This window comes from Oncorhynchus kisutch, linkage group LG8 (assembly GCF_002021735.2).
Source record: "Oncorhynchus kisutch isolate 150728-3 linkage group LG8, Okis_V2, whole genome shotgun sequence".
In the NCBI taxonomy this organism is placed as follows: Eukaryota; Metazoa; Chordata; class Actinopteri; order Salmoniformes; family Salmonidae; genus Oncorhynchus; species Oncorhynchus kisutch.
Window position 1 is genome coordinate 28,798,334 of NC_034181.2, and position 22,759 is coordinate 28,821,092.

General features: G+C 41.0%; 1 protein-coding gene and 1 long non-coding RNA gene across 4 annotated transcripts in view; both read left to right on the forward strand.

Annotated features, from left to right (window-relative positions):
* Nucleotides 1-3,909: 3,909 nt before the first annotated feature.
* Nucleotides 3,910-22,759, forward strand: part of LOC109895907 (probable E3 ubiquitin-protein ligase HECTD4) — a 77,498-nt gene continuing 58,648 nt past the window's right edge. For both annotated transcript variants that reach the window (XM_031830058.1, XM_031830059.1), the window contains exon 1: nucleotides 3,910-4,586. In XM_031830058.1, coding sequence (XP_031685918.1) covers nucleotides 4,440-4,586 — 147 coding nt within the window. In that variant the 5' untranslated portion in view covers nucleotides 3,910-4,439. The remainder of the gene's footprint in view (nucleotides 4,587-22,759) is intronic.
* Nucleotides 8,047-15,185, forward strand: LOC109895908 (uncharacterized). 2 transcript variants are annotated; one of them, XR_002256048.2, is made up of 4 exons: nucleotides 8,047-12,947; nucleotides 13,129-13,365; nucleotides 13,502-13,733; nucleotides 13,817-15,185. It is a non-coding gene; the product is annotated as an uncharacterized LOC109895908 (long non-coding RNA). The 2 variants fall into 2 exon arrangements; XR_002256049.2 differs by lacking the exon at nucleotides 13,502-13,733.

The window sequence follows — 22,759 nt, forward strand, 5'->3', positions numbered from 1 at the left end:
TTTCCATGACATAGACTGACCAGGTGATTTCAGGTGAAAGCTATGATCCCTAATTGATGTCCCTTCTTAAATCCACTTCAATCAGTGTAGATGAAGGGGAGGAGGCCGGTTAAAGAAGGATGTTTAAGCCTGTTTAAGCCTTGAGACAACTGAGACATAGATTGTGAAGCAGGAAACCAGTGTGATCGATGAGAATGCCCACTTGTGGTTTGGAAAGAAGGCACGAGGTGACTGCTGTAGCCGAGGAGTCGGAAATGGTGGCGAGTAGTGTGGACAAAATGGAGGAAATTGAGAAAAAGTTGGTGAAGCAACAGCTGTGCTGGAATGCAAACAATATGGGTGTCAGTTCTGATGTTATGGAGCGGGAGGATGAGCGTCAAGGACCAGAATGGTCGGTAGTGGAAAGACATAGGAAGAAGAGAGATCATGATACAGAAAGCCGTGGAGCGTCTAGTTAAGAAAGTATAAAGAAGGCCAAAGTAGGAAGCAAGAGTAATGATGTGTTGGAGTGGAAAGTGGTGATAGTGTTTGATGAGACCACACGTACACCCTATCCGACTAACTAATGCTGTAGAGAAAGAGGTAGTTGAAGTGAAATTATCTTGATTCATTGGAAATGGTAGGTTGCTAATAGTTTGTGGTAGCCAGGCCTAGCAATAGATGATTCTGAAAATGGAAAAGCTTAATTTGACGAAGATTAAAAGCCATGTCCAGTGTGCTTATGCTAGATTGAAGGGAGTCATTACTAGGGTCCCAATATCTATGTCCATAGATGATATTAAAGAAAATGTGAAGGGAGGAAGAGTGATTGAGGACAAAAGGATCAGTAGGAAAGAAGATCAAAGAAGTGAAAGCCTATCAGTGCTGCTGAGGTTTGAGAAGGTTGTGCCTGGGAAAGTACAGCTAAGATTCCTTAGTTTCAATGTCAGAGAATTTGTCCAGTCCCCATTTTTTGAATGCCAAAGAATGGGACATGTAGCTGTTCAATGTAAAGGAAGGATAGATGTGTCAAGTGTGGAGGGGAACATGATTATGGTGAATGTGGGAGCAATGTGAAGGTTAAGTGTTGTAATTGTGGGGGGAACATAGTGCAGCATTTGGTGGATGCCAGGTGCAGAGAGAGGCTCTGAGATATAGAATTAGTCATGATGTGTCATATGCAGAGGCTGTACGACAGATTGGTGGAACTACAATGTGGAATCATGGAGCTTCCATGGCTGCTCCTGTAATAAGTGGACCTACTGGGTCTAGTGTTTCTGCTGGTCCTGGCATGGTTTGGAGGCCTGTTCAGAAATCTTGTGCTCATGAATGTGCGGTGTCAAAGGTCACTTTGATAATGAATAAAGTTGACTTCATAGCTTTTATTGGTAAGGTTATCAATACGACTTGGGTTGTGGAAAGCAGAAATGCCAGGTTGAAGATTATTGTGGAGACTGCAAAATAGATATTTGGGGTAACAGATGTTGCTGTTGAAATTCGTTGTTCTCATACTGAACAATCCCAAGGGTGGAGTGTTTCAGTATGATATAGATCAAGTTTAGGGGGGTTGGGGAGGGGTTTTGGGGGGGAGTGGGAGTGTTTGGTTGAAGTTAGTAGGGATTTAAATTATTTTAATTCATGGTAGTACAGAATTGGGCAGATCATGATTGATCGTACATTCCAGCACAGTAGGTGGCGGCATGCACCTAAACGATTGTTTGCGGACCGCCATGATATCATAGAAGAAGATGATGAAGAAGAAGACTACATGGATTGCATGTGTGTGTCATTTAGTCTGTGAGGGAACAGAGTTGCTAAAGCCTGAAATATTTCAGTGGCATCGCCCAAATGACATGTCTGTGTGCTCTGAGGTTACGAAATAGAAGAAAGCTGTAAAGAAAGTAGTTTTGAATAGTTAGGGTCCATAGCATGGACAATATTATAACCAAGAAAACCACCTGGTCACAAACAGTGGTTTTGTGTTGTGAAGTATAATACAAACTGCCTCAGTAAAAATTCAGCCATGGAGGATAACAAACGATGTGGCTTTGTCTATATAGATATAAAGCAGTATGGATCCGATTGAAGGGAAAGGTCGTAATTGTGTAATTGATCAGTTATATCATCATGACTCATGTAGCTACAGCATGTTCTGTTTATTCTCTGTTACAGATAGCCTGCATTTTTGTGGGACCCTCAAGCATGTGGATGAATGTAAATACAACATTCCCCCTCTGGAGAAGAGAGATGATCTTCACAACATGGAATCAAAGACTGTACCATTGTGATTGCACCCGCAGGTGAGACAGTAGCCGTATACCGGTACATACAGTATAATCTTGCAAGCTGGTACATTTGTGGCTCTATATTGAGCTTTCACTGTGGTCAATTAAGAGGATCTGCTCTAACTTGCAGTTATCTTCCTTTAAATGGATTAGATAATTACTTTATGCATTATCACATCTCTGACACACACACGTATGTATATACACACATACCAGAAAACTGAGTCCCCCTATTTCCTTTCTGAAATTGTTTGCGTATTTCTCTTAACATCTCTTAATTCTTATCCACTGACTGTCTACTTGGATCATCGATCTCCTCTGTCCCTCCATCTCTCCACTTCCTCCACCACATTGCTGGCTGGTCAGATCAGATACTTGGAGAGGACCAAGATTCTCCTATCCGTCCTGCAGGACTTTGTGTCTCTATTCTGCCTCGATGTGTGAAGTTTAAAAGACTGTCTTTGGGGAAAAGGTTGGCTCAATTAAAACGTGATATATTTGCAAAGAGCCACAACTGCCCCTTAGACTTTTTAATGTGATCTCTTCACAAAGCTGATATTGCTAATTGTTACACGCAATGTGTCACTGTCCTACCTAGTGTCAATGTGATAACAATAATAAATAGGCTATAGCAGTATACTGTATACAGTTGAAACAGTGCTTGTGGGATCTAGTGTTAACATATAATATTTTATAAAAATAAAATAAAAACATATTTTTTTGTGGGAGGGACTAATTCATGTATTTTAAAACATGGAGGAAAGAGGAAGACAATGCTCAGGGCACAAGTAAAGATACAAAAAGAGGGACTCCTGTTCGCCTCTAGAGACTATGTCTAAGGATCATTGAGCCCAAAAAAAACCTAGGCTGATGTCTCCCAAACATCAGCACCCTTACCAGTTACCAGAATGGGAATAATTTTGTATCTTGTATACAGTATGCAATACATCTGTCTAACATCAACCTGTACGTTTTGCAAGCCTTATGCAAAACGGATTTGAGTTGCTGTTCGAAATACCATCCAGATCCAAACCCTAAACCTTTGATCTCAACTGTAAATAATGATAATAACTGGATAATAACTAAATGAAAACTAGAGTTGTGACTTGTGAGAAGACCCCTGACAAATGGTTTTAATTTAATATATGTATATTAAGTCTGTGTACTTCTCGATTAAAATACTTAAATATAACCAATCTCTGTTTTTCGTTATCTCAGATTACAAACTTCCCTAATGTTGTAAAGGTGCACTATCTTTCAGCCAAGAGCCTTAAAAAATGCTCAGGAGGTGGCGCCCTCCTACTTTTAAAAGTAAGGCGATTGACCACCTATCTTTACACATATTCATTAATAATTGTTTCTTAATTTGAGTGTCATCAGTGGATAATGTTGAATTGTGTAGTGTAAACAGTGTTGCACTTCATACCTAAAGGCTTTTTGCTTTGAATATTGTATCATATTATCATAATTTACCTACATTGTCACCGCAATCAGAAAATGTACAAATGAAACCATGAGTATTAAACAAACTATGACGATACATACATACAATCTTAGTATTGATAATAAATTATATTTTGGTGGTTCAATTTGTTGACGTGTTTATTGTAGGCTAAAGCGCAATGTATGCTGGGAACAGTAACTGTTGGCCTAAGAGAAACATGGCGTCTCACCGACAGCTGTGGGGTTTCCATTATCTGTCCGGACACTAGTAATCAGTTGTTGGACCACCATCGGAGCCTTTTTTCCTGCATTTTTATCGTGTTTTGGTTATGCTCAAACTTCGTGTTCAGCTGGAGAAGGCAGTCAATTACTAAACTATGCTCTAAATATTACGGTTTAGAGACAGTGTCACGCCCACTGCTCTGTAAAGACAGTACGATATGCTCAATGGTACAGTTGGTAGCGGAAGAAAGAACCTGCCCCACACAGTGCGATCAGCTGGCCGACCTATGTTCGCTAGCAAGCCTCGATAGCTAGCACCCGTAGCAGCAAAGTGGTACCCACAAATATTTGGTAGTACAATTGGCGTTACCAAGCTAGCTAGCTGGGTCGGAGTAGGTCTGAGTTTCTCATCTGGCTGACAGCATGTCTGTCGGGTAGTGTTGTTGTCATTTCGGATTGGATTTGTTTTAATGTTCGACCTTTCTGGCATTTTTCTCGGAGGAGAGAGAGATGGGCTCCGGGGCCGTGGATTCGTCCCAGTGGTTGTCAGTGAAGGAAGAGACTATTTTCCTTCACGATGGACTGATTCGGGTCACGGATCTGGCTGAACTGCCCAGTGAAATCGGTGTGTCTGAGCAGGGGGACACTGAGCAGGAGGTGAGTACTGTTAGTCTGCATCTCAACGGTTGCATTTTGAATGTTTTCTTGGAGGAAGCGAACACAGCTAACGTTAGTTAACTTAGCTAGCTAAATTGTCAAGCGCTAACTACCTACCTGTAAAGCATTAACTAGTAGGGATTGCCAAGCAGCAAGTTATATAATTCCATATGAATAAAGTCACATTAATAGCAACACGTTTCGCTAGTCATGTCCATGTGTAACATTGGCTAGCTAAGGACGCAAACGTCGGCTTGACGAGGAGCATGACCAATAACTACGCTAGTTAACCAAAGAGAACATTGAAACATAACGTTGACCATTGTTTACAGTAACAGGCTAGTTAGCAGACAGTCTATAATTTGAAGATAATGTAGTGTTAGTTGCTATATGAATAACAGTGTGTGTAGTGTGTAGGCATGATGACTCACGACGTAGCTAGCTAGCAAGGGTATCTTATTATCTTGGCCTTTAAATCCCCACCCTTTGTGGGAACCGTGTCCCCTCTGGTCCAGACATTGGGTGCTCTTGAGTGGTGGCAGGCTATTATTGTTGTATTCATCAGCTCACCGACCTATTCTCACTTAAATTCTTCAAAGCACATTGGCATGGCACACAAACTGGACAAATACAATAGGAAACAGTAAATTCAGCGCTCTTGAAAGCTCCTCAAGCCAGTAAGTAGCCAAGAGGTCTTGTTCAGCACAGAATGCTTCATCATTGGCACAGTGCCATTAGAAAGTATTCATTTTTATTTTTCCTTTATTTAACTAGGCAAGTCAGTTAAGAACAAATTCTTATTTACAATGGCGGTCTAGGAAGAGTGGGTTAACTGCCTTGTTCAGGGGCAGAATGACAGATTTTTACCTTGTCAGCTCGGGGATTCGATCTAGCAACCTTTCGGTTACTGGCCCAACACTCTAACCACGAGGCGACCTGCCCCCCCTTGACTTATTCTATATTTTGTTGTTACAGCCTGAATTCAAAATTAATTACAAAGATTTTTTTATTTCACATAATCTACACTTCCTTCAGAAAGTATTCACACACAGCTTACTTTATCAAATCCTCCTTCAGTCACATGCAGATAAAACATTTTGATTTCTATAGTATCAGAAAGAGCATGTTCTGCAGTTTCTACGACACTTACCATAATCAAATATCTCAAAATTCAAGATTTCCAAATGTAACTTTTCCCAATAATTTCTATGCTGTCCATGCATTCAGCACAAGACCACTCGCACGGCAGCATTGCTCTGGCTACTAAGCAAAAAAGAGTAACATACTAAACGTACAATAAAAATATGCTATTCTGTTTTCAATGGATGAGTGGGCGATAGAAATCAGATTGAAACAGATAATGGTGCATGTGACTTCAATGAACTGAATGATGAGGAGGGTGAAATGGGTGATTGAATTTTATCTGAATAATGAGGGTTGAATTTAGAACAATAGTGTAATGATGATGAACAATTGTGAGTGGTCTAATTATTTTATTATGAAAGTCTGGAAATGGTATATAATTTCCCCTCTTGAGAGTCAAATCAGACACTGAGTACAAAATACAATGTGTTTAGTTCACAATGGCAAGCCGAAACAAACTAATGTACGCACTGACAGCATTGCAAATGCTGCAGCATTTAGATAAGTTGGAGTAGGATGGAGGATCGGGTATTGTGCTTGAAATCGACGTTGCTGATGAGTCTTCATCTGATTCTGATGTTCACTTCGATCCTTCGCCTCCGATGCCTGAACCTCGCTGCAGAAAAAACAGAACAGAGCAAACTGAGATGGTGATCTCAACTGCCACGATGAGACTGGACCGGGGAGGGATGGCACGTTTTGGTTTACGGTATGTAACGTGTAGATGTTGCAGCACATCAGCGATTGTATTGTTGCTCATGCGCACAGAAAAGGAAACAGTATGTGGGACGTGTCTGGACTCAAAGCTTTTATTGGACCTTTTATATGTTCTGCGGGGCACATGGTGGAAGAGCGTTGATGTGAAGTCATTTTGGTTTGATAGGTATGGGGTGGAGCATTCCACGCAACCGCTTCAGAAAGATTATGCGACACCTGCGGCAGGTGCACACAAAACAAGGCCCATGAAAACTGCATTGCCTCTCACAGTGGTGGGATTTTGTTGGTGGGGTTTGCTCACACAAATCCCCAACGCTGTATTCTGACTAGAGGTCGACCGATTAATCGGAATGGCCGATTTCAAGTTTCATAACAATCGGAAATCAGTATTTTTGGGCGCCAATAAAAAAATAAATATATATATATATATATTTTATATACCTTTATTTAACTAGGCAAGTCAGTTAAGAACACATTCTTATTTTCAATTACGGCCTAGGAACGGTGGGTTAACTGCCTCGTTCAGGGGCAGAACGACAGATTTTTACCTTGTCAGCTCAGGGATTCCAATCTTGCAACCTTACAGTTTACTAGTCCAACGCAATAACGGCCTGCCTCTCTCTCGTTGCACTCCTTGTAGAGTAATGCAGTAAGCTAAGGAAAGTTGCTAGCTAGCATTAAACTTATCTTATAAAAAACAATCAATCATAATCACTAGTTAACTACACATGGTTGATGATATTACTAGATATAATCTGACTGAGCATACAAGTATCTAAGTATCTAACTGAGCGGTGGTAGGCAGAAGCAGGTGCGTAAACATTCATTCAAACAGCACTTTCTTTGCGTTTTGCCAGCAGCTCTTTGTTGTGCGTCAAGCATTGCGCTGTTTATGACTTCAAGCCTATCAACTCCCGAGATGAGGCTGGTGTAACTGAAGTGAAATGGCTAGCTAGTTAGCGCGCGCTAATAGCGTTTCAAACGTCACTCACTCTGAGCCTTCTAGTAGTTGTTCCCCTTGCTCTGCATGGGTAACGCTGCTTCGATGGTGGCTGATGTCGTTGTGTTGCTGGTTCGAGCCCAGGGAGGAGTGAGGAGAGGGACGGAAGCTATACTTTTACACTGGCAGTACTAAAGTGCCAATAAGAACATCTAATAGTCAAAGGTTAATGAAATACAAATGGTATAGAGGGAAATAGTCCTATAATTCCTATAATAACTACAACCTAAAACTTCTTACCAGGGAATATTGAAGACTCATGTTAAAAGGAACCACCAGCTTTCATATGTTCTCATGTTCTGAGCAAGGAACTGAAACGTTAGCTTTCTTACATAGCACATATTGCACTTTCACTTTCTTCTCCAACACTTTGTTTTTGCATTATTTAAACCAAATTGAACATGTTTCATTATTTACTTGAGGCTAAATTGATTTTATTGTTGTATTATATTAATTTAAAATAAGTGTTCATTACGCATGACCTTCAACCTTCGTCTCTCCCGAGCCTGTACGGGAGTTGTAGCGATGAGACAAGATAGTAGCTACTAAACAATTGGATACCACGAAATTGGGGAGTAAAATAAAATAAATAAATACGTGTTCATTCAGTATTGTTGTAATTGGCATTATTACAAATAAATAAATAATCAACCGATTAATCGGTATCGGCTTTTTTCGTGCTCCAATAATCGGAATCGGCGTTGAAAAGTCATCATCGGTCGACCTCTAGTGCTGACTGTGCACCCGAAGCATGAAGAGGAGATTGATTCATGTATGTGTAAAGGCACGCATATAAGGACTCAATACAGTGTCCCATACAATCAACAAATGACTTTTTATATCTTGTCATGAATATATTAACAAAAATATTTCTTTATGCTATTTATCCTCTACAGTTGTTCTTGTACTTTTGTTTAGGAAAAGGGAAAACAATTTCACCTGTGCACCTGGCTGGTTATAATATTATAATATGTTTAGTTTCTACTTTGTCAAAAATAAGCTGTAACTGGACTTCATTAATTACTGTAACTCTATTACTAATCAAATCTGCAAATAAAGTTGATCAAATAGATTACATTTTTTTTATTGTAAGGTAAATGAAAAAGGCTTTAGGCCTAGGTTTTTTTCTAGGACTTTGTAGAATTATATAAAACATATCCTTTTTAATGTTTATATTTCATTAAATTCATAATTTACAATATGCACTATTTATCAAGTGTTGGTGCTTATGTTTGTACACCTTGCGGGTTGATATGCAGCTGATGCATATGCTAAATGGAAAGCCCAGCTATGTTCTCTAGTGGGTACTTGAAGCCTGAAAGGCCAGGTGGTTCTAATGTTAAAAGGCCCTGTCCAGTCAACCCTGACATCATCATGGCTCCAGACTAACATTTTCCCCTGGTGTCACTGGTGCCACTAACTTTTTCAGTTGGTGGGACTAGCCCATGATTTGGTGGCACCCAAGAAATGTGTTTCGCTGTGTCGCACAATATAATTAATTTCATTCGTCTTAAAGTCATTCACAATACTTTAAGAAGTGTAATAGACTACGGAGATGGTATTAAGTAAATAAGTTGTTACATCTAACATTTCCAAGCACGAATGCTTGATTCAAAATATTTTGTTGTGCAACTTAAGCCAGTGATCGTCATGAATTTTAGGTTGACAATTAGGCTATTTGTGTTATTTTACTGTCAAAATAGGGTCTGATTTGTTTAATAGACATGAATTTGTCTTCATCTTTATGTGCATTAATATTATATAGGCCTAATTCAGTTGGTGCTCATTCACCACCTGAGGAAGTGGAAACTCAAAACACATTCGCTCGATCACTAACTATAACACCTACTGCTAGTAGCCAGGTATTAATCTAATAGTAAATGTAATGTCCAAAATAAACTTGCGCAATTTTTGCACGCTCCGTATTTTAAAGCCATATCAGTGATGGTAGACCTAAACAGACAAATAAATGGGACATAGATTGATAGATGGTAACAGACAGATGGCATGCTACAGAGGAACACTGAGAATGAATCAACCTGAGAGGACTAGACTTCACTGAGTACACATCAGTGCTTCTAAAATGTTCTTATTTTTCATACGGATGGAGCAATGACTGGGGCGATGGAGCAGCTGTGCTAGCTAGCCATAGACCTGTGCCCCAGGTGCAGTAGTGTGACATCTTGTTTATGCTGTTTCAGTGGGACTGGATTAGCTCTGGGTCTGACGGGTGGAGGTCAAAGCAAAGCCCTTATTGTCCATGCCACTCCTCAGAAGAGCGCAGTACCATTGGTTCAATGGCAGTACAGGACAAGTATGTGTTGCTTGTCCTCTCTGCAGTGGAAGTATGGATGGAATGTAACCTGAGCATCTGCAGTGTGTCTGGTTATTGTACTGTCACCACTGTCCACCCTCCCCCTGCTCTCACTAACCTCACTCTTATGTGAGAAGGAGTTAAACCGGGCGCACGAATCCATGTATAATGAGGTGGGTCCCCCCCCACATGAGATGCATGTTTCGGTTCTACCTCCAAAGAATAACAAAGGCTACTTATTCACGAATTGGGTGTGATAATTTCCATGTGGAGTTGATTAACATCAACAAATAGGACACTAACAGCTGTCAGGCTGGCTAGCTAGCATGCTATATTGCTAACCTTATCTAGCTAGCTAATGTTATCGGTTGCTTTTTATATATTTTTTTGTACACTGTCTTCAAAAGATTAGCCATCTCGCTCTATAGCCTTGTTCACACTGCAATCCTTAATGCTCAAATCAGTTTTGTTTTTCAAATCTGTTTTCTAGAACTGACTGTCCAAACAGCAAGTTACAAGTGACCAAATTGGATTTGTGTGTTCAGACAGCAGTCATTTGCTGACATGGCTACACTAGTTGTTATATTAACTGCGGGTGTGTGTGCTGTGGTGTAAGCTGCTTAGTGGTACTCATGCTTCCTATCACTTAGAAGTTATTTAGCAAGCTAAGGTAACAACAATGCCTGCCATGGACATTTCTCATTTGCTTTGAATGTTCAAAGTCATAGTGTAAGTACACTCTTTAAAGCCTCAAAGGATAAGATGATCCAACTTTCAAAATGACTTCTTTTTGGCTAACCACAGCAGTCACTTAGCTTAGGTAGCTGTTTAACTTTCTTGTGCATTCACACATTTGTTTTGTAAACAATAAACGAGCTAGTTAGCTAACACATGTTCTTGTCAAACTGTTAAGAGTAACGTTATCTAGCACCTACGAAGATGGTTTGAAATGTGGCGCGAAATATCTGATACTTTGTGCTTTTTTTGCTGTTCAGACTGCAGGAAAAAGAACGGAATCGGATATGCAAAAAAATTGGATTTGAGTTACTTCAAACTGCCAATGTGAGCAAGGCTTATGGCTGGTTTTCGAGCTGGATAGTCATAAGCATTGATTTAGGGAGAACTTCGCCACAGATGGGAACCACTGGCCTGTCTTTGACTTCGCCATCTATTGTTATCTTAAGTTTTGGCATCTTTCACAAATTGTAGGGATGCACGATATATCGGTAAGCATATCGGAATCGGACGATATTAGCAAAAAATGTCGGCATCAGCCCGATGTCTAGTTTAATGCCGATGTGCAAAACCGATGTCAAAGCTGATGTGCATACCTATATAACGTAATGACGCCACGGAGAATACAGCGCTACACGTGCAAAACAGCCTTCCTAACCTAGCCCACAATGTCTGCTGTGTGGATATATTTTGTTTCAAAGGAAGATAACTAAAAGGCCATATGCAACGTTTGTACTGCTATTATTTCCAGAGGGGAGAAAGTGAAATCTTTCAATACCACAAACCTAATTACTCATTTGAAAGTGCATCACCCCCAGACGTTCAGCGACTATTTCGAACGAAAGCAGAAAAAAATGAAACCAGTTCAAGTCAAGCAGTCATTTGAAAGAGAGAGAGAGAATTTCAGTGAGACAACTCAAAGGTGAAATCCATTAACGCCAAGATAATAGAATTCATGGCCCTTGACAATCAACCGTTCTCTGTTGTGGATGATGTTGGCTTTTGCTGACTGGTTGAGCACCTCGAGCCCCGGTACACACTACCAAGTAGGCTCTATTTTTCAGATGTTGCCCTACCGTAGTTACACAGTATTGTTGAAACACACATCCATGAGCTACTTGCTATTAGCGTCACACTGCTATTAGCTTTACGACTGAGATTTGGACCAGCGATGTCAGCCCCATGAGCACAGTTCGAAATGAACACCCGCCAAGTGCCAAATGCAGGTAGATTTTCCATTTGGCGAGAATCTCAGAAGGCTATCCGCCACAATGTTTGTACCAAAATAGCCATGTAATAAAATATCTGGCATGATGGCTCAGAGGAAATTGTGTTTGCCAGCTTACCACAGACTGTCTCTAGTGCTCTAGTTTCACGGCACTGTTTACCGTACCGGACATCGGCTACTCGACATTGCTCACTTGCCACGGGTCTGCTGCTAGCTACCGTTCATTAAATAGCTGTTATGTGGCAACATTTACCTGGAGTAAACCAACCTTTAAAATGAAAACCCACCGCAGAAAAGGAGGACTAATCACAAAGAGTTCTATGAGAAATGGAGGTTTGGAGATGGAGTTTCAAGAGGCTGGCTACAGTATGATGCGGAGGCTGTGGTGATGAGTTGTTCTATGTGTCGCCAGTATGCTAAAGATAAAAGCAGAAACAACAAATTTGTCATCAGAATTAAAATTATGAAGCTGGAGAACATTTGTGACCATGCACACAGCAAGTGTCACATTACCTGCGTGTCTATGTCCCGGCCTCAATCGGAGCCTCTCCTCTTGACACCCTCTGTGATGGCGCTAATGTCAGAGCAGACCAGCACGAAGATGAAGATACTGTTTAGGACTGTACATGCCATTGGCAAGAAGGTGAGACCACTTTCTGACTTGGAGTGGATGTGTGAGTAAGTGAAAATGTTGTTACTCTTGTAGCTAGACTAGTACTTTTTGTAGCGAGTTTTTAAGTCTATTTAGCAGACGTGGTCCAGTATTGTAGGTTATTTCTCAGCCGTTGATAAGCTTTGGTTCACCTCAAAATAGTGTATAAATTCCAGAAAATGATAGGCCTACTAATGCTGACATGGATCTCCATGCTTTCCTATGGCTCTGTAACATAATATTTTAATGCTTGTCTCCAGATGCTGGTTACATTTTAAAGCATTGTGGCACAATTGACTTTACTAGCCTTATCGTGTTGATTCTTAAGGAAACAAAGGGTAGAAGGCTAATTTTGCACAATCAACTGCCAGCTATATTGGATAACATGATTGTATATTTAATTATTATTGAATTAATTGATGTTTCATTTTTGCAGTTTGGATGGGGGAAAAAAGGAATCACTGTGGGCTCAACATATAGAAATGAGAAGTAGGCCAAAGAGTTTACACCTATTGCGTGCACTGGACCACTTCCTGCGAGGTTACCAGTGGCTTGTCCAGCACCTGGAACAGGTAGTGGCTCTAGATTACTATGCTAAGTACTCAAAGTCATCATCAATATGTAGTGTCCAGTAAAAAACAACAAACACGGTTACATCATGTTTCAATGCTTTATGCACTGATAAAATGTGTCATATCTAATAGTTTTTTTGGGATAGCAATTAATTGTCTATTTGTTCTTTATGTATTTCAGATTTCAGATTCAATCTGCTGATGCCCAAAATGCCAGAGGTGTCCAGCAGGCCAAGGTGAGGAAATACTACAGTACTGCAAGGGAGGCTGTTGTTATCCGCTTCTGTGGCTTCCTGCATGACACTCTAACACACCTGAGCAACCTGTCTGACTGTCTGCAGAGGTCCACCATCACCATAGCAGAAGCCCACAGCTCCTTGTGCTCAACACAGGCAGTACTTAAGAAGTACAAAAACAGGTATGTTTATTTAAACTGCAATAAGAAATACTTAACTTAAGAGAATTAAGAGAAAGGATTATGTTAATAAGAGTGGGAGAGAGAGTGAGAGTGTGTTGTAAAGGAAAATTCTGAAAGGATGGCCTTTTATCATCAGAGAAGGGCCCATGATGAAGGCCACAGATATGAGGGAATTTTGCTAACCAGAGGTGACAGCAAGACCCTCGTCACATCACAAGACATAATGCTTGACAGGCTAGTCGAGAGTATGACTGACAGGTTCCAGTATGCCAGTGTGAGGGTCCTGTGTGCCACCAAGCTGGTCAGCTTCACCAACTGGCCAGTGTCAGGAGATGCAGCAGCAGGTTACTTTATGTTTTGTATTACAGGTCAGTCAGGTTCATTATCATATTTTTATAGTTTGAGAATTAAAACTGCATGATGCTTGTTGTAATGTATTTAATTATTCTAGATTTTGGAGACACTGAACTGGAAACCCTGGTGGACCACTTCCTGTCCTGGAGACCACTGGCATCCATGTTGAAAGGATCCCTGACCACTTCCTATCCTGGAGACCACTGGCATCCATGTTGAAAGGATCCCTGACCACTTCCTGTCCTGGAGACCTCTGGCATCCATGTTGAAAGGATCCCTGACCAGTGAACTGTCCTGGAGACCTCTGGCATCCATGTTGAAAGGATCCCTGACCAGTGAACTGTCCTGGAGACTTCTGGCATCCATGTTGAAAGGATCCCTGACCAGTGAACTGTCCTGGAGACCTCTGGCATCCATGTTGAAAGGATCCCTGACCAGTGAACTGTCCTGGAGACCTCTGGCATCCATGTTGAAAGGATCCCTGACCAGTGAACTGTCCTGGCGACCTCTGGCATCCATGTTGGAAGGATCCCTGACCAGTGAACTTGTCCTGGAGACCTCTGGCATCCATGTTGAAAGGATCCCTGACCAGTGAACTGTCCTGAAGGTGCTGATGTACCAAGAGTCCCAGTCCCTGCAGAAGATGTCCTGGTTCCTTGTCAACAGGAGCCATCAGCATTCCTGTCCTGGTTTTCTGGCATTTGTTGACCTGGTCCTGTCCGTCCCTGCCTCCATAGCTGAATGTGAAAGAGGTTTTAATACCATGAAACAGGTGAAAACCGATTGGCGGTCCAACCTAAAGTCTGACACACTGTCAGATCTCCTTATGGTCCAGCTGTCCTCTCCAGAGATCAGGGAGTATGATCCTTTAAAAGTATTGATGCTGTGACACCAGGACTCTGTCAGGAGCAGGAGGCCAGACTTCATGGACCATGCAAAGAGAGGGTGAGGAGTTGTGAGGTTTAAGTTAATTAAAATGATTAAGCATCTGATAGGTTTACAAAACCTTCAAATGTACTTTTATGTTTGATCCTTAAGTACATTTAATAGCAAATACTTCAGTAGAATTTTGAGTTTAAGACTTCTGTTGTATTCAGGCTGGGAATTTAAATCTAGCCACAGCCAAAATTAACCAGCATCTGATAAGCCTCTTTTTTTAACCTGTATTTAATCAGGGTATTTCTAATCAAAGTAAAGGATTTGTAGACCTGCTTCCCCTGTTTCCCCTTTGTATCAGGAGAGCACCAGTTCCATGTCCACTGTACTTCTCATAATTGTATTTTACCATTGCTGTTGCCCTGTTTTCACTTCTATGTACTCTTATTCATTGTATCTTTTATGTTTTGTTTATTTCATTGTGTGCCCAATGTTTGGTGTTTTTGCACTCTGTACAGCACTTTTGGTCAACTACAGTTGTTTTTAAATGTGCTCTACAAATAAACTTGATTTGATTAACTCTTGATCAATATATTACAATTTTGTTTCAAATCTTGCGCTTGCTTATTTAAGTTTGTATTCAACATGTACTGAAATTAATGTATTTGTGACACGAAAAGGCAATTTATTATTTTGGCTGGTAAAGAATATGTTTGACTGGTGGATTTTTTTCATCTACCAGTCCACTTGGCAGGTGAGACAAAAAAGTACATTTCGGACACTGCCCATGAGCATGCTGACAGCACAGTGGGTCTGACAGCACAGTGGGTCAACAAGGATTTTCTACAACAAAACTGCCGACACAGACCGTGGGGTTAACTTGCATAAGTACTCTACTAGAGGCTGTGAACAAGCGATTCGGTGGTATTCTCTCTGAGCCTTTATACTGTGTCACCACCATGCTTGATGCTAGGTACAAGGACCACGACTTCGATGCAGACAAGAAACAGGGTTAACGTGAAATGTTACAGACACAGCTGGACAAGATGGAAACGGACACAGTGACAGTGCGCACCGAGGAAGAGGACCCACGATCGATGAGGCCACGGACAGACAGAGCTGAAACCTCACTCCTTGACATGTATGATGAAATCCTGGTTGAGAATTAAACGAATGAACAATTTAACGAAACATTACAGCTGTAAGTGAAAAATGTTTTACTGGTAATGGGGACATATGTAAATGCCAACAAAATAACTTTTCGGTCAGTGTGTGTGTGTGTGTGTGTGTGTGTGTGTGTCAACTATTTAACTAGTGGAATGCTTAAAAGGAAGCAAAATCTTTTAATATCGGGTACTGGGTTTTTCGGCAAGGAAAATATTGGATCTCGGTATTGGACAAATTTCATATAGGTGCGTCCCTAATATGCATCCTTAATCAATTGCGGCTGGAAATACGTCAAGAAATAGTTAGAATAAGATGAAGTGCCGGTGATATTGAAAGATAGGCTAGCTGATATACGTTTTTCTACATTGTATTGGACACAGTGCAATATTTTAGTAGGCAGCTAGCAGTCTTCAGCTGTGGTTACAGCAAAGCCAAGTCAGCCCATGCTCATGATTCTCACAAGGGAAGTGAAATGATATGCTAAAATGACTTTGATCAGGACATGTACAGTTGAAGTCAGAAGTTTACTTACACTTAGGTTGGAGTCATTAAAACTCGTTTTTCAACCACTCCACAAATGTCTTAACAAACTATAGTTTTGGCAAGTCTGTTTGGACATCTACTTGTGCATGACACAAGTCATTTTCCCAACAATTGCTTACAGGCAGATTATTTCACTGTATCACAATTCCAATGGGTCAGAAGTTTACATACGCTAAGTTGACTGTTCCTTTAAACAGCTTGGAAAATTCCTGAAAATTCTGTATTGGCGTTAGAAGCTTCTGATAGGCTAATTGACATAATTTGAGTCAATTGGAGGTGTACCTGTGGATTTATTTCAAGGCCTATCTTCAAACTCAGTGCCTCTGCTTGACATCATGGGAAAATCTAAAGAAATCAGCCAAGACCTCAGAAAACATTTGTAGACCTCAACAAGTCTGGTTCATTCTTGGGAGCAATTTCCAAATGCCTAACGGTACCACGTTCATCTGTACAAACAATAGGGTGCAAGTTAAACACCATGGGACCACACAGCCATCATACTGCTCAGGGAGGAGACGTGTTCTGTCTCCTAGAGATTAACGTACTTTGGTGTGAAAAGTGCAAAACAATCCCAGAACAACAGCAAAGGACCTTGTGAAGATGCTGGAGTAAACAGGCACAAAAGTATCTATATCCACAGTAAAACGAATCCTATATCGACATAACCCGAAAGGCCGCTCAGCTAGGAAGAAGCCACTGCTCCAAAACCGGCATGGAAAAAGCCAGACTACGGTTTGCAACTGCACATGAGGACAAAGATTGTACTTTTTGGAGAAATGTCCTCTGGTCTGATGAAACAAAAATAGAACTGTTTGGCCATAATGACCATTTTGTTTGGAGGAAAAAGGGGGATGCTTGCAAGCCGTAGAACACCATCCCAACTGTGAAGCACGGGGGTGGCAGCATCATGTGTTGGGGGTGCTTTGCTGCAGGAGGGACTGGTGCACTTCACAAAATAGATGGCAACATGGGGGAAAATTATGTGGATATATTGAAGCAACATCTCAGCACATCAGCCAGGAAGTTAAAGCTTGGTCCCAAATGGGTCTTCCAAATGGACAATGACCCCAAGTATACTTCCAAAGTTGTGGCAAAATGGCTTAAGGATAACAAATTCAAGGTATTAGAGTGGCCATCACAAAGCCCTGACCTCAATCCCATAGAACATTTGTGGGCAGAACTGAAAAAGCGTGTGTGAGCAAGGAGGCCTACAAACCTGACTCAGTTACACCAGCTCTGTCAGGAGGAATGGGCCAAAAGCTTGTGGAAGGCTACCCGAAACATTTCACCCAATTTAAATAATTTAAAGGCAAACACTCAATTAGTATTTGTAGGAATGTAAACTTCTGACCCATTTGGAATGTGATGAAAGAAATAAAAGCTGAAATAAATCATTCTCCCTACTATTATTCTGACATTTCACATTCTTAAAATAAAGTGGTGATCCTAACTGACCTAAGACATAGAATTTTTACTAGGATTGATTGTCAGGAATTGTGAAAAACTGAGTTTAAATGTATTTGGCTAAGGTGTATGTAAATTTCCGACTTCAACTGTAACTATAAGAGCCTTGAATTTTCTTTCGTGGGTGCCTTTTCGCTATCTGGATAAACACACCAATCAAAGCAGTGGAGCGTGTAGTGACTCAAAACTTTAGTGGACAAAACCATTCATCTTGGGGCGACAGGGGGAGCAGGTTTGCAAAATTATACAATTTCTAAAATGTTCAGAGATATATATTGTTAATACAAACTGAACCAAAAATTAGTGAAACTGTACAAATTATCCAATGGATTATGATAATTTTCTGTTTTATTTGCTCCATGGCCTGGGTGGCCAAGTGGACACACGGCTGTTTGACTCATCTCATTCATGAAGAGGAATAACTTTGCAGCTGTTTCAGATTAGTAAACAATGCCATGCTGGTAGGTGGGAACATTGAAATAAAACCCAGCCCTGAAAAGAAATGTAGGCTGAAAATAATTTGTATGTCATTTCACAAGAAAGACACCTCTTTCATACAGATTTGCACGAAGTGGTTAGCCCAAATAAACTCAGCAAAAAAAGAAACGGCACTTTTTCAGGACCCTGTCTTTCAAAGATAATTTGTAAAAATCCAAATAACTTCACAGATCTTCATTGTAAAGTGTTTAAACACTTTCCCATGCTTATTCATTGAACCATAAACAATTAATGAACATGCACCTGTGGAACGGTCGTTAAGACACTAACAGCTTACAGACGGTAGGCAATTAAGGTAACAGTTATGAAAACTTAGGACACTAAAGAGGCCTTTTTACTGACTCTGGAAAAACACCTAAAGAAAGATGCCCAGGGTTCCTGCTCATCTGCATGAATGTGCCTTAGGCATGCTGCAAGGAGGCATGAGGACTGCAGATGTGGCCAGGGCAATAAATTGCAATGTCCGTACTGTGAGACGCCTAAGACGGCGCTACAGGGAGACAGGACGGACAGCTGATCCTCCTCGCAGTGGCAGACCACGTGTAACAACACCTGCACAGGATCGGTACATCCAAACATCACACCTGCGGGACAGGTACAGGATGGCAACAACAACTGCCTGAGTTACACCAGGAATGCACAATCCCTCCATCAGTGCTCAGAGTGTGCGCAATATGCTGAGAAAGGCTGGACTGAGGGCTTGTAGGCCTGTTGTAAGGCAGATCCTCACCAGACATCACCGGCAATAACGTCGCCTATGGGCACAAACCCACTGTCGCTGGACCAGGCAGGACTGGCAAAAAGTGCTCTTCATTGACGAGTCGCGGTTTTATCTCACCAGGGGTGAAGGTCGGATTCACGTTACACCGAGCGTTACACCGAGGCCTGTACTCTGGAGCGGGATAGATTTGGAGGTGGAGGGTCCGTCATGGTCTGGGGCTGTGTGTCACAGCATCATCAGACTAAGCTTGTTGTCATTGCAGGCAATATCAACGCTGTGCGTTACAGGGAAGACATCCTCCTCCCTCATGTGGTACCCTTCCTGCAGGCTCATCCTGAAATGACCCTCCAGCATGACAATGCCACCAGCCATACTGCTCATTCTGTGCGTGATTTCCTGCAAGACAGGAATGTCAGTGTTCTGCAATGGCCAGTGAAGAGCCCGGATCTCAATCCCATTGAGAACGTCTGGGACCTGTTGGATCGGAGTGTGAGGGCTAGGGCCATTCCCCCCAGAATTTTCCCAGACCAGGTGCCTTGGTGGAAGAGTGGGGTAACATCTCACAGCAGGAACTGGCAAATCTGGTGCAGTCCATGAGGAGGAGATGTACTGCAGTACTTAATGCAGCTGGTGGCCACAGCTGATACTGACTGTTACTTTTAGATTTTGACCCCCCCTTTGTTCAGAGACACATTATTCAATTTCTGTTAGTCACATGTCTGTGGAACTTGTTCAGTTTATGTCTCAGTTGTTGCATCTTGTTATGTTCATACGAATATTTACACATGTTAAGTTTGCTGAAAATAAACGCAGTTGACAGTGAGAGGACGTTTCTTTTTTTGCTGAGTTTATATCATACTTTGACTAAAATGATGACTTAACATTATGGGTCAGCTCTGGCCATCGTCTTTCCGCTTGAAAAAGTGGATTTCTACTGTTTCTCTATGTTTCCCTATGTCATGTGACCTTATGGTCTAGTGTGGTTTATTAATACCTGCCTCTCTATTTGGGCTAACTTTGCCAAACTCATGATTGATCAGGTCATCCAGCATCCCATCAGCCCATGGTGCTTAGATTCTGGCTATTTATACCAGCATCATGGAGTAGAAGCCCTTCTGCATAGCAAGGTGGAGAAGGTTGGTGCACAATCCCAGCCTCCAATGAACATTAGTCTATCTGAAATTGAGTCAATACAAAATGTGCCTACTAAATGGTTGTAGTGGCGTCTTGGACTACACACTGTAATAGATATCTGGCTTAAGTGCTGCCTAAGTGCAGATGATGCGCAATATTGGTATTTTTATCTCCTCTGAAATAACCCCACAATCTCTAAATTTTTCACACCACTTATTTTGAAAAAGTATGTAATGTTGTATTTGACTGGGTAAGAACATCTGCAACATGAATAGAATTGTAATGTATTATTACTGTGTGTTAGAAATTCAACAAGGAGTAGTTTATTTCCACACTAATGTATTCTGATTCTTTAATATATATCATTGGGTTTAAAGGGTCTAACCTCTTATTTCTCCCGCATATATTCAATTTAGCAACACATTTAAACAGCACATTGATAGATTGACATGATTGGGTCACATTGATAGATTGACATTGAAGAAACTGAAGTTGAAATTGGGTTTCTATTTTAGGAACATTAGCTCTGGACACAGTGTATCAATGGTGCGTTAAGATTTATCACAAATGCTAGATCACTCACACATCACTGTGATTTGTATGCCATGATGCAATGGACCCTCTGTTCACCAGGAGTCTAAAGCACTGGTGCACTTTTGTGCAACTCCCTCTGTTCCTTACTGACCAGATCAGTCACTCAATAGTCTTCTTTCACAGTCGCTGCTGTCCTTGTCTGTTCCTAAGGCTAGAACTGAGATGGGGAAACAATGTTTTTCCCATTATGCCCCTTCATCCTGGAACATTCTTCCAAAGATATTACAGTTAGGGGAGTTAGCGTACTTGCCTGTTTAAGACTGATCGACGACACTGTTTTTGATAGCTGCAGTTGTTTCTGTAAGTTGTGACACTGTCTTTTTTGTGTATTTCTTGTTGTTGCAAGATTTTATGTACACGCTTTTATGTGTAGTTTTCCATCTTGCCAGGCCGTCCTCACAAAATAGGTTTTTAACCTCTGGGTCTATCCTGGTTAAATAAAGGTTAAATAAATACAAATATTACACTGCTGCTACTGTTTATCCATCCTGTTGCCCTATCGCTTTGCCTACCTACAGTGCATTCAAAAAGTATTCAGACCCTGTGACTTTTTACACATTTTGTTATGTTACAGCCTTATTCTAAAATGTATTAAATGGTTTTTTACCCCCCTCATCAATCTACACACAATACCTCATAATGACAAAGCAAAAACAGCTTTTTAGAAATGTGTTAAAAATTAAAACCTGAAATATCACGTTTACATAAGTACTCAGACTCTTTACTCAGTACTTTGTTGAAGCACCTTTGGCAGCGATTACAGCCTTCTTCGGTATGACGCTACAAGCTTGGCACATCTGTATTTGGGGAGGTTCTCCAATTCTTCTCTGCAGATTCTCTCAAGCTCTGTCAGGTTGGATGGGGAGTGATGCTGCACAGCTATTTTCAGGTCTCTCCAGAGATGTTAAATCGGGTTCAAGACCAGGCTCTGGCTGGGCCACTCAAGGACATTCAGAGGCTTGTCCCTAAGCCACTACTGCGTTGTCTTGGCTGCGTCCTTAGGGTCATTGTTTTGTTGGAAGGTGAACCTTCACCCCAGTCTGAGGCCCTGAGTGCTCTGGAGCAAGTTTTCATCGAGATTCTCTCTGTACTTTGCTCTGTTCATCTTTCCCTCGATCCTGACTAGTCTCCCAGTCTCTGCTGCTGAAAAACATCTCCACAGCATGATGCTGCCACCACCGTGCTTCACCGTAGGGATGGTGCCAGTTTTCCTAGTCTTTAGCTAAGTGGGCTAATAGTCTTGTGACATACAGGAGACCTGGTTTGAACCCAGTCAGTCACAAGAGCAAGATTAAATAGAATGGAAAGGCTATTCTTAGAAGTATATGATAGGGCCATTCAACTATATCCACTTTCTATCGTGTCCTGCTCAGCCTGAGATCATCACGTCCATGTTCCAGAGTGCCTTTGCATAATAGCTTATATTTAAAATGGTTCAAATGCTAGAGCCAAATTCATAGGAAGAAAATCAATTCAGAAACCGATAGAATCTACTGTTTACCACAGAGAGTGTTTGATTCTATCTGGTCTCCTTTACCTTTCCTTGCTGGCACAGTACCAGGATGCTGTCTCTGGGTTTTATTCTGAATTTAGAGCACTGAATCTGAATACATCTGAGAAGTTGAATTTATGAAACTTGGATCAACTTGAAATTATAGTTTGTAAAGTTGATACATGAAAAATGAATGCAATATCTACCATATTGAAACCAAATATATAAATATTTACTATGCGTATTAAATTGAATTGAAATTGAATTTTAAAACTGAATGCAAAATTCATTCAATTTCAAATCCTGAAATACATGTTCAATTCATGAATTGCATTACAAATTAAAATAATATTACATTGAAATTCAATATCCTAATACAAATAAAACAGTATGAAATTCAAATACAATTTCTGTTGGCACTGGAAATCGCTACATATATAATTCCACTTTTACATTATGGGGTGTTGGGTGTAGGCCAGTGATATAAGTACATTTTATATTCAGGCAGTAATACTTTCTGAAGACACCTCAATTACCTTGTCCCCTGAGCA